Source organism: Thalassophryne amazonica, chromosome 19, assembly GCF_902500255.1.
Source record: "Thalassophryne amazonica chromosome 19, fThaAma1.1, whole genome shotgun sequence".
Lineage (NCBI taxonomy): Eukaryota > Metazoa > Chordata > Actinopteri > Batrachoidiformes > Batrachoididae > Thalassophryne > Thalassophryne amazonica.
Window position 1 is genome coordinate 17,694,338 of NC_047121.1, and position 15,603 is coordinate 17,709,940.

The following is a 15,603-nucleotide window of genomic DNA, read 5'->3' on the forward strand; positions in this document are numbered from 1 at the left end:
TATATTTGCATTTTTTTTTTTTTATGTATTATCTACCACACTGCCTGAACTGGTACTGTTACATGTCACCAGTGAATCACAGACTTTGGCCACAGTGTCACAAGTGAAACTTCACCAGCATGGAAATTGAGTGTGTACAGAATGAGAAATCCATGACATAGCACTAAGTGTTCATTAAGCTATGCACAATATTCAGAGTAGATGTAGATATTTCCCAGAGAATTGATCAGCAGCTCGGCAAAGATTTCACCTATGAGCCACCAGCAAGCCACTGAAAGGCCAAATTTGCAGGCACAGTCCTAATGGGTAACCCTCGACAGAACTGAAACACAAGTGGACTGTGCAGTATTATCTAGAGCAGTGATTTTCAACCTTTTTTGAGCCGCGGCACCCTTTTTATATTTACAAAATCCTGCGGCACACCACCAACCAAAATAATATTATAATGCTATTACCTCTGGTTTTGCGCAAAACCCAATTATCGCAATAGAAATTCGATACAGAAAACACCGCATTTCGAAAATCCTCAAGCATTTTGCGCTCTGATCTCAAGTAGGGCTGTCAGATTAGGAATTTCTGGAGATGATTAATTGTCAGACAAATAATTGCGATTGACTAATATATTGTCTATTTTTTTTTTCTTTTTTCCCCTTCTTTATATTCTACTATTGTAGTATAATTACACAACTCTGGAAGAACGTTTGGCTTCAGTGAGTGGAGAAACTGGGAATGGTGCAACATTTTTATTTTTATCTTCATTTTACATACAGTCCCAACTTTTTCTGATTTGTGGTTGTTTCTGTTGCATTTCTGAAATTGTTTCTCCTCATCAGTCACGTTTTGTGCTTAAACACTGCATTAAGCTCAAGATTGAACAAATAAATACCTTTGGAAAATAACAGCTGTTAAAGTTCAGAGTTCTCACCTGCTTTTTGTGATCTGTGCGTCTGAACGTTTTTTTTTTTTGTGGCTCAGTTCATTCATATATTCTCGTTTTTTAAAGATATTTGACCATTTATTTCATCTCATGATCTCATAAATTCAGCATACGACGCGCACATGGTGTGAACAGGACGGTAACGGCAGAATCACACCTTTAGAGAAAGTTCAGAGAGAAGTAAAGGCAGCTTCATGTTTCCGGTTTGTTAACGTTCACTCGGGTTTACAATCCTCTCTCTGCTCCGCGCTCGCTGAGCACTGAACGTGTCGCACCTGCATTCAGGAATCTCCCTCACCCACCCCCTCCCTCGCAGTCTGCAGCCTGTTAACTCCGCACGCGCGCACACACACAGGCACTGACACACACACCGACAGCTCCGCATTTTAGACGGCTTTTGAAGGAGACGGCACTGTTTTAATCGGCCGTCAGCCTCCTTGTTATCGTCCCGCCTTAAGATGAGAGCGAGGCTGCAGCACGTTTGACATCAGATTCTGAGTCGTTTTATGCTTTGTGGATAAAATAAATAATTCACGGTAATCGCGGCACCCCGGTTGAGAATCACTGATCTAGAGCATAAATCCATACAGCCAGTTACCCTGTCAGCCACATGCACCCTGACATGCTACATGTCCTTATTATGGTGCAGATCATTCTGTGAGACAGACATGAGGTTAGTGAGGTTCTGTGGCTGTTCAGACCAGAAGGAGCGTCCCACAGTGAGATGCGAATAAATGAACAAAATAAAATCTTCATTTTGGTGTTGCTACCTTAATATTACATTTTATTTTCATTCTTAATGAACCAAAGTGCAGCTTAAACAGGTGGTGCATTTTAAGTGAAACATAATTGACATAAGACCTAATAGATACCCACAAATGTTTAAATGAACATTAGATTCATGTGCAAGCACCATTTAACCCACATCTGTGTCTACTTAGACTACATACTGCCCGTGCAGGTAGAAAGTGCCACTGAACTGAGGGTAAATTAGGAAAAGGCATCATTTAATTTAACCTGGAAATGAAGGAATGTCGGCGCTTGGAGAAACTGCATGGTACAGAAAGTGACAAAATGACTGGTTTCTGCAACAGTAACCAATAAAAACCAGACAGTAATGATCAACAGATGAAAAAGAGAAAAGGATCCAATTAAAACTGGCAAAATTAAAATGCTGTACTGCCAAAGGTGAAGAATTAAAGTTTTACAAATTAAACTCTGAGATTAAAATGGTATGTCCATGACCATATTTCTTTGGTTAGTGAAACATTCCATTACAAAAGAAAAAAAACTTTAATAGCAAAACCTATGACATATTTGAGACACAAAAAGAATTTTAATTAAATTTTAGTTGAGATGATCATCATGTTCATTGTATTACAACTTTTTAAAGATACCAGTGTTTAGAAAACACATCCCAAAAGCCTATGTATTTGCAATAAGGTACGTAATAAAACTGTGTCAAGTATTGAGACATTACCCTAGTTCCTTCTAGGACAGGCGCTGTGTCCCTCAGTGTCTCAGACGAGCCAACCACATCAACCTTAGACAGCTCCACCTCCTTGTCAACTCCGCTGTGCTTGATCCCCTCTGCTTCAAGTTCCAACTCACTCTCCTACAGAAGACATTGATGGGGACATGTTATTAAACACATATACAGCAAAGTCAGTGAATTAAATAATCAGGGAGTAAATAGAAAATAATAGTACAGACTATTGCAAATCAGCAAGAGGCATGCTCATGCATCGCACTGAAATTCTCTCTCTCATCTTTTCTTGAATAAATAAAGCATACCCTGACAGCTTTCTCTGCAGCATCAGCCATCCTCTCCATTTCCCGGTCCTTGTTGTCTTGGCGTATGGCCGCCTCCTCTTGCAGTGTTGTTTCCACCTTCGTTTTATTGTCCACTTTGGAGAGTTCCAGCTCTGCTGCCATCAACTGGGCCTCCTTGGTCTGGAGAGTGAAGAAGGAGAAGATGGAACAGCTGAATGCAGCCTCTGGGTTGTTGTTGCTTTTTTGTTTCTTTGTTTTGTTTTTTTAAGACATGAAAAACCCTGGCCTGTTAATATTAATCAAACAAAGATAAAAATAAAGTAAAATCTAAGTCTAAACTGACAAAACTGAATGCACACTTTTTACCCAAGGCCAAAATATGCCCATTGGGTATTGCGAAGACCTTGCGTCTGCCTGTCTGTCTGTGTTCAGCATACATCCAGTCCTATAACTGCCAAGGTCTTCCAATTCACACGGAGCATTTTTAGGGCACAGATCTTGGAGAAGTTCAAAGGTGGCTAACCTTGACCTATTCTAAGGGGTCAAAAGGTCATTCTTTCTACACACTCTTTCATTGAGCACATGCTCATATGGCTGAGAGTATTTTAGCACTGCGTTATATTTACTTTTGAGTATATCATTTAAAATTTAACACAAAACAGGTGTTTCCATGTGGTCATTATACATGAACTATTAATTCATCGAATTTACAGAAACTGTCCTATATCATGATGTATGTAGTTATTGAGATGAGATTTTGATCATTTAGCCCTATAGAGGCTAACAGCAGGCAAAATGCAGAGTGATCCACAATCTGTTTTTTTCCCCCCTCATTCAACTGTGTGTGTGTGTGTGTGTGTGTGTGTGTGTGTGTGTGTGTGTGTGTGTGTGTGTGTGTGTGTGTGTGTGTGTGTGTGTGTGTGTGTGTGTGTGTGTGTGTGTGTGTGTGTGTGTGTGTGTGTGTGTGTGTATAAACAGATCTATATACCAAATTGACAACAAGGTGACATCAGAAGTGTGCACATTTACAAGTTGGTCAGGTGTGGGGAGACACAGCCCACAGAGGTGAGGACATCATGACGCAAATATGTTGTGCAAAGTTCTTTAGTCCGACCACAACATTGCAGTGTGGAACCAAACTAACCCGACCAAATGTATACAAACATCAACTTTGGTTCAGCCCTTCATATGTGAGAATGCTTTTGGAATTTATTTAAGTCATTACCTATTTTCTCTTGTGAACCTCATATCAGTCTGTACATCCCAAAGGGTGCGCAAACCACAGTTTGGGAATCCCAGCTCTAACCAATCCCAAGACTTAACACTATGACATCTGGTGCTTTCAGTAAAGCTACATTTAAGAGTCCATGCATGAGCATGTACTTGGAGGAAAATAATCTCAATTCCAACCATCCTGCCTCTCTTGGAGAAGGCAATAATAGCTTGGTCATAATTATTCCATTAGCAAAAATACACATCATCATCACACGTCCCCTCGGTTCTGATGACCCAAGACCCAGTCCAAGCACCCGTCCAGGAGAAGCCCAGAATATCTGTCTAGTTGGGACCCAGTTGCATCTTGTGCTGCTTTAGGTTTCAGATCTCTGTTTTTAACTGACCTGAGAGATCAACATACACTCCCTGTTTAGAACAATTGTGAGTGTGTTACAGTAGCACATTTAATCAAATTTCAAGCCACACACGATATGGCCTTGTGCTAATGGCAATCTACAGTGATTTAAATTCGAAAAAAAAAAAAATCATCACACATTGTGCTGGGACCCACTGTTTGGTATGCGCCCTGCCATTAGAATGCAGCACCCAAAATCAGATCCATTTTAGAATCAGATCCATTTTAGCCTTGGACTATTTCATACCAGACCCCACTAAAGCAGAGTTACTTTTAGGCTAATTCTCTATTTATAAAAATGTATTTTTCTGCATTTGGGATTGTATAGTAGTAATGTAAGACCACTGTAGCTCAATTCCAAACTTCAACCATCGGAAGCCTACTTGTGTACACTCAAACACTTTACTCGCTCTGGTTTGTAAAAGCTCTTTTCGTCCTCCCGAGTACATTTCCATATATTTATGGTCTGGTCATGGCAATTAACACAATGTTAAAATCACATGTTCTAGCTGTAGCCTGTTAACATACCACCATCTCAGGAAGAATCTGAAGTGTGGTTTTCAGCTGATCGGCAGGAGACAGCGTATCTGGGAGATACATGGCTCGAGACAGCAGCAGCAAAGAGGTGGGAATCTGCTGATTCAGGTGCAGTTCCAGCCACTACAAAGGAGGAAAACAAATCATGCTTATGATGGACTCCTGGAAATTGCTTAAAGTGTTATAGCACATCTGCACTTTAGTTTTTGCCACTACAGGGTCAGATGGCACTGCCAAACTTTCCTATTGTGTAGTCTGTCGTTTCTGCTGCTGCAGATATTAAGTGAAATGCTTAAAGCTATTACTGATAACTGATTTATCCGACTGTACATCGCAATACAATAAAATTTCATTTTAAAAGCAGCGGCAACAGCACACTAAAGCCTCATAAGACTTCATAGTGGATTGAGAAATCCACCATGAACCTGTGACTGGTGATGCAACAGTCAAAAGCTGCACTATGCATAGCTTCTCCGATCGCAACCGCAGAAGCCAGTAACTCTTTCAGAGTTGTCATGGGTGTCTTAATGGCTTCCATCACTAGTCTCCTTGTCTGGTGACTTAGTTCTTGTGAACAACCATATTGTGCCATCCTCTTCGTATTTCTTAATGATTGATGTGAATGAAGTCCAAGACACATGGACACTTTGTCAAGAAAACATGGTGTGAAAGAGATGATTTACTGTAAATTCATAGGGTGCCCATATGAGTGCCCAGTGTATATTTTACATCTTTATCTTTTGTTTCACTTCATAAAAACACTGTTTTGTCGTTTATATTCGATAACTTTGAAATTAAAAATACACACACACACACACACGTAAAACTGGATTGTCTACATTCAGATTTTAAAATGTGCACATGAAATATAGGGGTGCCAGTAATTCTGACCACAACTATACCACAAAACACAAAATTGCAAAAGTCAAAATAGCCGCATTTGTATTCTGTACATTTTATGTGTGGTACACAAATCTGTAGATATTAAACAGCCAAAAAAGATCAAGTGTTTTCCCTGCAGTAATGTTAGCCTTTTAATGACATTTTCTCTCACCGTTCGTGTTGTTAAAAATCCTCAATAACTTGTCACACCAGAATCAGTGCTAATAAAGCCAACGTGTCATTAAGAAAACTTATGAAACTGTGATCCTTAACATTGTCTGAGCGGCAGTTCAGCAAGTCTGCAATTTTACACTGCATGAATGAAGGTTACTAACTGGCACCGCCCGGGGCACATAAGGCCCATATAATGGGGTATGCGTTTCAGTTAAGTACCACCGGGCCTGAGGAAAATTTATGGGGAAACACTTATGAATTACCAGCGCTACACAAAGTCACAATTATTTTACACTAAAGCTTTAAAAGTGAAATGAACCAAATTCACTGAAATTGGACTGTAATTACAATCTATAAATATGTCATTACAACCCTGGGCTCGACAACAACTGTACAATACATGAATTTTGTTTCAGGAAAAAAAGGTGAGTAAGTCTCAATCCCTGCTTATTTTTTTTGTTACCTGGCTGAGTTGTTCTCTCAGTCGATCTTCAGTGACTCCAAGAGACCTCATCCCTCGGACACGACAGGCTGCCTGCACTTCATTCACGTTCAGACTCTCCACTCCCTCCTCTGCTATCAGCTGGATAAATCAAGCTTTTAACAGTGCTTCTTATGACCATTTTACTTCAATTTTTATAGTGAGAGCAAACAGAAAGTAAAGCAAACTTGGTTGAGCTTATTATGTATTGCCATTTATTCCTTTCTGGTGAAAACAGTTTGAATTCCAGACTTAGGAAAAACATTACATCACTGAGTTAAAAAGTAGGCAGGGGTAGTGGCCAAGTGGTTAGTGTGCTTGGTTTCACTGCAGAAGGTTCCCAGTTCAAACGCCAACCCGGCTACATTTTTCCATGTAATGTGGAGTTGTGTCAGGAAGGGCATCCAGCGTAAAACTTGTGCCAATTCAACAACCCCAACTGCAAACGAGGGAGCAGCCGAAGGGACAAACTTACTGAGTTAAAAACTAATATCTAACAGAGGTTAAAGAAAAAGTGTCTTTCCCTTTATATGGATTTTAATCATGAAAACAATCCAATGTGAGACCTTTCTATTATTTTGCAATAAATTACACACGCTTGTTGTAAATGTTATTGTTGGTAATAAAAGGGAAAGCTGACCAAATGAGAAAATGTGCCACATTGGTATTCAATATGCCAAGCTGAAACTGTGCCTCTATGGTATCAAAGTCATGACGCCCATTCAACGGCTTCACTAAAACCTTCATTACTTGAAGTATTATGTCATCTATGGGTCGAATCATTTGCAACACACCTACTATAATATGAATGCTCATTTCATTTGGCTTCTACAGTAAGCAATATTATAGTCATTATTGAATAGGTAAATTGACAGAGCTCTCAAACGGCTAGTACTTAGTCCATTTAATTGCTCTAGGTTTAACTTTATCTATTAAAGAATTTTTAATGTACGTCTGCGAATCACACAATTTTATTAAATAGTAAATACCATTTGTGAATTTGTGAATTAAAGGGAGGGAGTCAGTCAGTCATGTGACATTTCACTCGTGAGCAAGATTACTTCAGTTATACTGGCCCAATTGTCTCCAAACTTGGTGTAGGCACTGTGCATAGTGATGCCAAAAAGCCTATTAATTTCTGGATCAAAAGATCAAAGATTACTTGAGCATAATTTGCAAAAATCCTTGTGAGCACAATGACTTTAACTGCCCGGACGTCACCAACCTCGGTATCTGTGTTAAGGATATTGACCCCAAAAAGCCTATTGGCATTTGGGTCAAAATGTCTTTTGACATTTAAGGAATGCCTTTCAAAGCATTGTTGTGCAGTGAAGAAAATGTCATCTTGAAAAGTCTAAAACTGCTGGAGCTTCATACCTTGTCATCAGCACGAATGGCCCTGAGCTTCATGATAAGCTGAAAGCGAAGGAAGTTGTTTGTTCCAATGGACTGGAGCTCAAGCAAACGGCAGAGTGCAACCAGCTGTGGTCTTGTCAGGTTATCCAGAGTCAGCTCATCCTCAAACAATTTGGAAAACCGGATGATCTGCTCATTACTAGGGCGCTCCCCAGAGTCACGGATCTACAAAAATGAACATGATTTGTAAGTCATTCTGAATGAGAGACAGCTGACAAAGACTAGGCTACATATAGTCATGCAAGATAAAATGTCAAGCTCTAAAACGAAAAATCTGATAATATATGTAATGGAACGCTAAAATATGCTGAAATGGAAGAGAGTTAAACTAAGCTTTGTTCAGCTTCACTTGTAATTGTGTTCTTGGTGATGGAAACAGCTAAATTTTCATGTGAATCTTCATAGCTTATAATGTCAGACGTTATAGTGGATATAACACTTAAAAAATTAGGTAAAAGTGATATAAATATCAAAATATACATACAGTAAGTTGAAAGTGGTTTTAATTATTATCACTGAGAAATAAAGTTTGTACAGTTTCTCAAAATTGTGTTTCTTGGAAAGCGTGCTGGAAGCGTTCCATCAGCGGTCATGTGATGCCGTGACATCACAGCGTGTAGAGTCCCGTCTTTGTCTGTTTGATTAACAACAGGAACAGATGGATCTCAGCATGGACAGTGACGAGATCAAGAACTTTTCTGACTCCTCTTCAAGTGTGGATTATTTCTGACTCGGATCCTGAGGATGTCGCAGCAGTGATTAGACCCTACAGATTGGAGCCATATCTTTCGGATGAACATTCAAACCAGGAGCATTCTGGCAGCGAAAATAATGCCGACGGTGTTTATGACAGAGCCGAGTCAGAGGCAAGAGACGTGCCAATTCCGATGGATTTTGAAAGGTTGCAGAATATGGAATGGTAAGGTAGACTTTGATTTTTGTTGCTGCTGTTTATAGCACTCTAATTACTGTATAGCATTTTCGATTCAAGCGTTTGTTTACTGCCTTTGTTATTGTTCCAGAGCCATGATAGTGTAGCTATTACTTGCGGACCACCGTCATTACCTTCGGGTTTTTGCCGTTTTCAAGTGCCTGGCATTGCATTCATACGTGTTTAGTTACGTTATTTTCACAAAAGATTAGGAAATAAATGGCGAAAGTTTCGAAAAAAATCGCCGAAAACAACAGTGAACATGCCGCCGCCGTGTTTACTACGTAAGTTCCTTGACCATTTCCAGATTATTGTGAACATATTATTTGGGGTTGACATTTTATGTGTTCCTGTGAGCGGTGAGAACATGGAGACGGTAGAGGAAAGTGTCTGCTGTCGGGAGAAAATGCGTGTGCGAGCGGCTTTTGATCAATCTGCCTGGACTTGAAAAGGCTAACACCTTTTGCCCTTGTGTTTTTGCAATATGCTGCGACACACTGGTCAGGCATATCAACAAACAAGTCCCTGAGAGCTGTGTTTAATCAAAGTTTCTGCCGCTAAATAAAGTGTAAACAACGCCGCCAGGCACGCAAGCCGATACGGTCTACATGTAGTGACGTATTTTAGACTTGGTGCTCAGCGGGAAACTGGTCACAGGGCGTGCACATTTTTCAGTGGCGGGACGTTCAAATGTTATATATAACGGGAGAATCGCATCCATTTTCCCAAAACACTTACCGTATTTTCCGGACTATAAGTCGCACCAGAGTATAAGTCGCACCAGCCACTTCATCCATTCTAAAGAAAAATAAACCATAAATAAGTCGTACTGGACTATAAGTCGCATGGACATACAGGTATGTTAACTTAACATGAAAACTTCAGATGATAATATTGTGACGGCTACCGTTTTCGGATGCATATTTCACCAGTCGCAACTTGTAATCTGCAGAGTATGATTTTCTTATTGGTGGCATTTTTTCGGGCCTTCTCTGTTGTCTTGTTAAGTTACCAGTAATGTTGAAATTTTTATTTTTCTATGGTAGTCAGAAGTCGCAGGAACAGTCACACAAGCCTTGAGTGCCCTCTCGTGAGCTGCATTTTACCTACGGATATGTTTGTATTTTGCAGACCACATTGCGAGCCGAACCATAACCCGCACCATCACTGAACGGTTCTTTTCCAACATATTACCCGCTGTGGACCATAGTACACACCAGGTGTCAGCTGCCGATGTTCATGCAGCACCTACCTGCGCAGCTCATGACCTCCCCGTGGTGTCGACGCCAGCTCCTTCCAAGTGCAGATGCTAATCCTCCACCGTCGCTCACCCAGTGCTCCCACACAGCTCTCAGCGTCAACTTAAACACTCTGCTCACACTGATATCCAAGGGTTGAAGCTGTTTTGTTAGCCCTCCCAGAATAACAGCAAGCACCGTGTTCGTCTGCTTCACACGCTGTTTCACAATCATTGTCTGGGTGAGGTGAGGAATCCGCATCCAATGTTCATTTCTCTGTTTGGTTATCGCGACCAGCGTGACCTATAGGGCGGCCGCCATACTACAGTGCCCATGATGCATTGCATTTCCGTTTCCGGTAGCCATTTTAAAACATAGAGCAACTCTGTTACGTAAAATTGTTTTATTACGGTAAATTAATTGAGAATCTACCAGTATATTTTTCATTTATGTCGCTCTGGAGTATAGGTCGCACCCCTGACCGAAACATGTAAAAAAGTGCGACTTATAGTCCGAAAAATACGGTAGGTTGACCGAATTATATAACCTTTGTTACATGTAATAAGACTATGTTGTCTTTAAGTGTCATATCCACTTTAAATCAATTGCATGGATCTGAAGTTAACAAAATAAAATAAAATAAAAAACAGTGAATGAAAGACACAGATTCCCCCAAGGGTAGTCTTGAGCCCACTTTCCTTCAGTTTACAGGGCAGTTTTATTGAACACGGATGCTAACCTTCTGGAAGAAGGTCGAGAACTCCTCAGTCACGTTGCCTTTGGCAGCCTTGTTCCTCAAAGCGATCTCCTCAACTGTGTCCTGCAAAAACTTGGCCATCTCCAGTTTGACCCTCAGTTCCTTCTTCAACCTCTCCTCCTAAAACAAGAGGTTACACATTCAGTGTTGTGCTACAAAGGGTCCATATAGCAGATATGAAGTAAACTACACACTAGGTACAAACATGAGATAGTATTAAAGAATACATGTACAATCTGCTGTAAATAATGGCTTACATTACACCTCATTAACTGAATAAGGTCAAAGCAATAACAAATGAGCAATTCAATTAAATTTATTTATGTAGCACCAAATCCCAATATAAATTGCCGAAAGGCACTTCACATGAGTAAGGTCTAACCTCACAAAGCCCCTGAGCAAGCACATGGGTGACCTCCCCCTGGTGATTTCTGAGGAAGAAACCTCAAGCAGACCAGACTCAGAGGGGTGTACCACTGCTTAAGCTATTCTTAGGTAACAGATAAATTAAGTACAAACAAAAAGCCATAAAATATACAAAACAAAAACAAGGTCAAAATCAAGTACAAAGAGGAATTGTAGGTTGTTGAAAAAGCCTCGATCATCGTCGCAGCACCTTAAACAGAGAGAAAGAGAGCAGAATCCATCGACTGGAACTAACAGCACATAAAGCACTACCCTAATTCCCAGCAGTAAACCAAAAGAGTAGCAGAGGTTTCTAATGTGGCTGCTAGCAGAAAGCCCTTTGATTCACTAAACAGATCCACAATTTAAATATAATGCAGCTGAGACCTGCTCCAATGTTAATGACACAATTAAAAAGGAGAGGAACAAATGGTTTGATACAACATGTATGTTAGTCATACGAAAAGGAAATGAGCCTTTAATTCTGACACGAATGACTCCAGAGTATCAGACTGCTAAGATAAGCTCTGTAGCCTGCTGACTTCTTTTTAACCTTAGGGAGACATAGAAATTCTGCGTTCTGAGAATGCAGAACACGGACCAATATGTATGGTTGAATTAGGTCGGCCACATAGGGAGGTTCTAGCCCATGAAGGGCTTTGTATGCAAGCAACAAAACCTTAAAGTGGCAATATGCAAGGCAGCGAGACATAAAGACTGCACTTTATTTCATTATCCTGCAGCTTCAGTAAACGTATAATGACTAATTACCTTCTTTGACTGTGTTTCAAAAGTGGACGGCAGCATGTTGGGGAAAAGTTTCAGGGCTACTGGAAGCAGGAACTCCATGAAGGGGACGATGATGAAGACCAGGAAGGGGACAAGTCTGAAGACATCTGCGCATGTTCTTAGGAACTAGTGAGGAAATTTGGAAAAACATGAAATAGAACAATTATAAAATTATGAAAATATAAACTAAAATGTTTGTAAAAGTGTTTGTGTGAACAATACGGAACATTTTAAATCTGAAATTATTAAACCAATGAAGCCAGTGTGCTTGATGTTTTACATGAAGCCCTCTGTAAGTTTGTTTTGAAGAGTTCTCCCTAAAACCTACTGGAATTGTCATTATGATCCTTAAAGTGTAGGTGACATGTAATGCCATGTTTTCATGAATATTTAAGACTAAAATTAAACAGAGAGTCCCTGGCCTCTCCACTTGACACAGAGAAAACTGAGTATTTTCAGATTATTTTATTGTATTCTGGTCTGGATCATAGGACAGTGTCGTCATGTGGATACTGACACGTTTTAAGCACATGAAGCGCTGCAAGTCTTTTTCTTGCAGTGCAAAGCGGCTCGTTAACAACACAGACTGGATCAATCAGCTGCAATAACCAATAACAGCCGGCGCTGGAACCTGGCACAAACGTCACGTGTTACAAATAGAGTTTTCTCAGCCAAGACAGATGGAATTAAATTATTTTCAGTTGGATAAGTTTAAAGATGATCTCACTGAAAGGACAGGTAAGACTATATATTTACTTCTTGTGTGAATGGCTTTAATATTTAACCGTCTGGGGTCGACGCCGTCGTATATGACAGCTAAGACCAAACTTTACTAAATTATAAATAACTTTTAAATGATATGAGATAGAAACTTACTTTTTTTTTTTGCTGAAAAGTTAACTCCGCTGACTTTCAAGACAGCCATCGGCCATCTTTGTACTCCTCATAGAAGCTGTATGACGGCGTGCGCAATGTGAGTGTCCAATCGGAATTGGTTCACCGTCACATGGTTTTCCAAAATCCAACTGTACGGCAGATTTACCTCACGTGAAAAGCGAAAGATCGTTTTCAGGAGTGATATGTTACTAGTTGGCCCATTTGAACTGCCCCCTGGGTGCTCCAATGAGTACATACTATTAGTACATACTCAGTGCGCCCTGCGTTATTACGCACAGCAATCAGTGAAAGCAGGAGCAGACGGAGAGCCTCTGATGACAATCTCACGTGCTCAAACAAAGAGTGTGTAACTATCAGGACTGCTCCACTAGTTTGCATGTGAATGTTACTGGATAACTTTTGCTTTCTCTGCGTAAAGCACTGTTTACCATATCAATGGACAACAAAACGCACAGACCATTTTGTATATATTGTTCAAAATGTGCATTTGTGTTTATTGTTTGAACCTTTTTGTTGTTCAGTCTTTCACACAAGACCTCCAATTACCTTTATAAAGTGTCAAAACAGTTGTTTATTATAGTTTGCTGTGAGTTTTGAATAAATGTGTGTGGAAAATTATTTTTTCCTTGCCTATTTTTTATTGTAAACCTTTATTACACTTATAAAACACAACAAAAACATATATATTCTGAAAGCACAGGTTGTCCTGAAAAATAAAGAGACATAAATCTTGATTGTGGAATGCAGGGAGAGCTGTTAACAGCAATAATAAAACATTTATGTCAGGCGAGTAACCTGTCCAAAAAATGCCCTCGGACCCCAGAGGGTTAATGAGATGAGATATACTTTATTGATCTCACAGTGGAGAAATTATGTTTACACTCCAGTTACCCCAGACAGCAATTAGTCCACAATTATTACTTGTTTACCGTAATAATGGCACACATCAGAATTAAAGACAACACATACACATTTGACATTGTTTATGTGCACTAAGTTTGAAGAAGTCCGTTATCCGTATTGAGTCAAATGGGGGAAGGTCCCACAGCAACCCTGAGTTGCACCATAATAACGTGTTACGCTGCTAACGTACAGTACATTAATTGTATTCAAAAAGGAAACAATATTTATTTTAAAAATAACTGACATTTTCAGCCCCTCGTGTCATTTTTCAGATTTGAAATTGTTTCTAAGGAAAAAAAATCCACAATTCCTCATCACTTTTTCTGATGTGATGCTGTGTCCCCCACAGGTGCTTCAGAAACACCTTCAGACTGGACTTTTAAAAAAAAAAAAGCTCCACAGTATAAACTAGAAACACTCGGAGAGCGCAAACCTCCGCCAAGGCCATAGGGTCACTGATGTCACATGGAATATCCTTTGGCAAAGAGACTTATTCCACATCGTTTCACGCATCTACCATCATGTTTCAGATTCAGTGGTTAACCCTCTGGGGTCTGAGGGCATTTTTTTGGACAGTTCACTCACCTGATATAAATGTTTTATTATTGCTGTTAACAGCTCTCCCTGCATCCCACAATCAAGTTTTATGTCTCTTTTTTTTCAGGACAACCTGTACTTTCAAAATATATATGCTATAGTTGTGTTTTATAAGTGTAATAAAGGTTTACAATCAGAAATAAGAAAGGAAAAAGTAAAGCGGAAATAATTTTACACACACATTTATTCAAAACACAGCAAACTATAATAAACTAGTAACACATCACTCCTAAAAACAATCTTTGGTGTGTCACGTGAGGTGAATCTGCCCTACGATTGGATTTTGGAAAACCATGTGACGGTGAACCAATTCCGATTGGACACTCACACTGCTCACGTCATTACACAGCTTCTATGAGGAGTACAAAGATGATGGACAGTGGATTGAAAGTCCGCGGAGTTATCTTTTCAGCAAAAAAAAAAAAGAGCAAGTTTCTATCTCATATCATTAAAAACTTATTTATAATTTAGCAAAGCTTGGTCTCAGCCGTCGTATATGACGCCGTCGGCCCCAGAGGGTTAAACCCTTAGATCTTCAGCAAATGTATTTATAAAGAGAAACTGCATGAACTATACAAGTTTTTTTCTAATAACTTTATTCAAAGAGGAGAAACAAATGCCAAATTATTTTTGTGTCGTAACGTAATTTTTGTTCACCCTTTATGACCCGTCTTCATGAAATTAGATGCAAAAATGTTGAAACTGGCCCTATCCTGCAATGATAAAGAATCCTTAAAAAAATTACTGGATCCGGATCGTGTTCCGGATCATCACCAAAATTTAATGACTTCTAAGTTAGGTCAAGATACACCCCTGGTAAAAATTTCATTGAAATCCGGTGAGGATTTTTTTTGAGTGATCCTGCTAACAAACCAATCAACAAACAAATGGACGCAACCGAAAACATAACCTCCTTGACAGAGATTATGTGTGACAAAATCAGCTCGACCTCTGCCATGTTTACTATTTGGGCTTGAATCAGCCTCATGACATAGCAACAATATGGTCGCGGCTGAGAGCTGAACGGCGCTGAAATAGCACGCAGGCTTCAGACAACTGTAGTTTATCCTTCATCTGCACACTTAACCGTTATTGTTCAGGATTTTTTAAAATATCAACATTTCATCACTTTTAGTTATTATTTGTGCAAATTTCTGGTGTCACGAACACTTTAATATGGCTATCCAAGGTCCATTCTGGGTATTGGGACATCATAATGCATTACAATTTTCATACATCTATACATACATACATCT

The 15,603-nt window shown here is 39.7% G+C and overlaps 1 protein-coding gene across 2 annotated transcripts in view; it reads right to left on the minus strand.

The window, feature by feature from the left end:
• The window catches only part of letm1 (leucine zipper-EF-hand containing transmembrane protein 1), a 58,925-nt gene that overhangs the window by 21,128 nt on the left and 22,194 nt on the right, over positions 1–15,603 (minus strand). For both annotated transcript variants that reach the window (XM_034159762.1, XM_034159761.1), the window contains exons 4-10: positions 11,933–12,076; positions 10,739–10,876; positions 7,792–7,995; positions 6,397–6,516; positions 4,869–5,000; positions 2,732–2,890; positions 2,418–2,552 (exon numbers count right to left, since the gene is read on the minus strand). In XM_034159762.1, the coding sequence (XP_034015653.1) occupies positions 2,418–2,552; positions 2,732–2,890; positions 4,869–5,000; positions 6,397–6,516; positions 7,792–7,995; positions 10,739–10,876; positions 11,933–12,076 (1,032 nt within the window). The remainder of the gene's footprint in view (positions 1–2,417; positions 2,553–2,731; positions 2,891–4,868; positions 5,001–6,396; positions 6,517–7,791; positions 7,996–10,738; positions 10,877–11,932; positions 12,077–15,603) is intronic.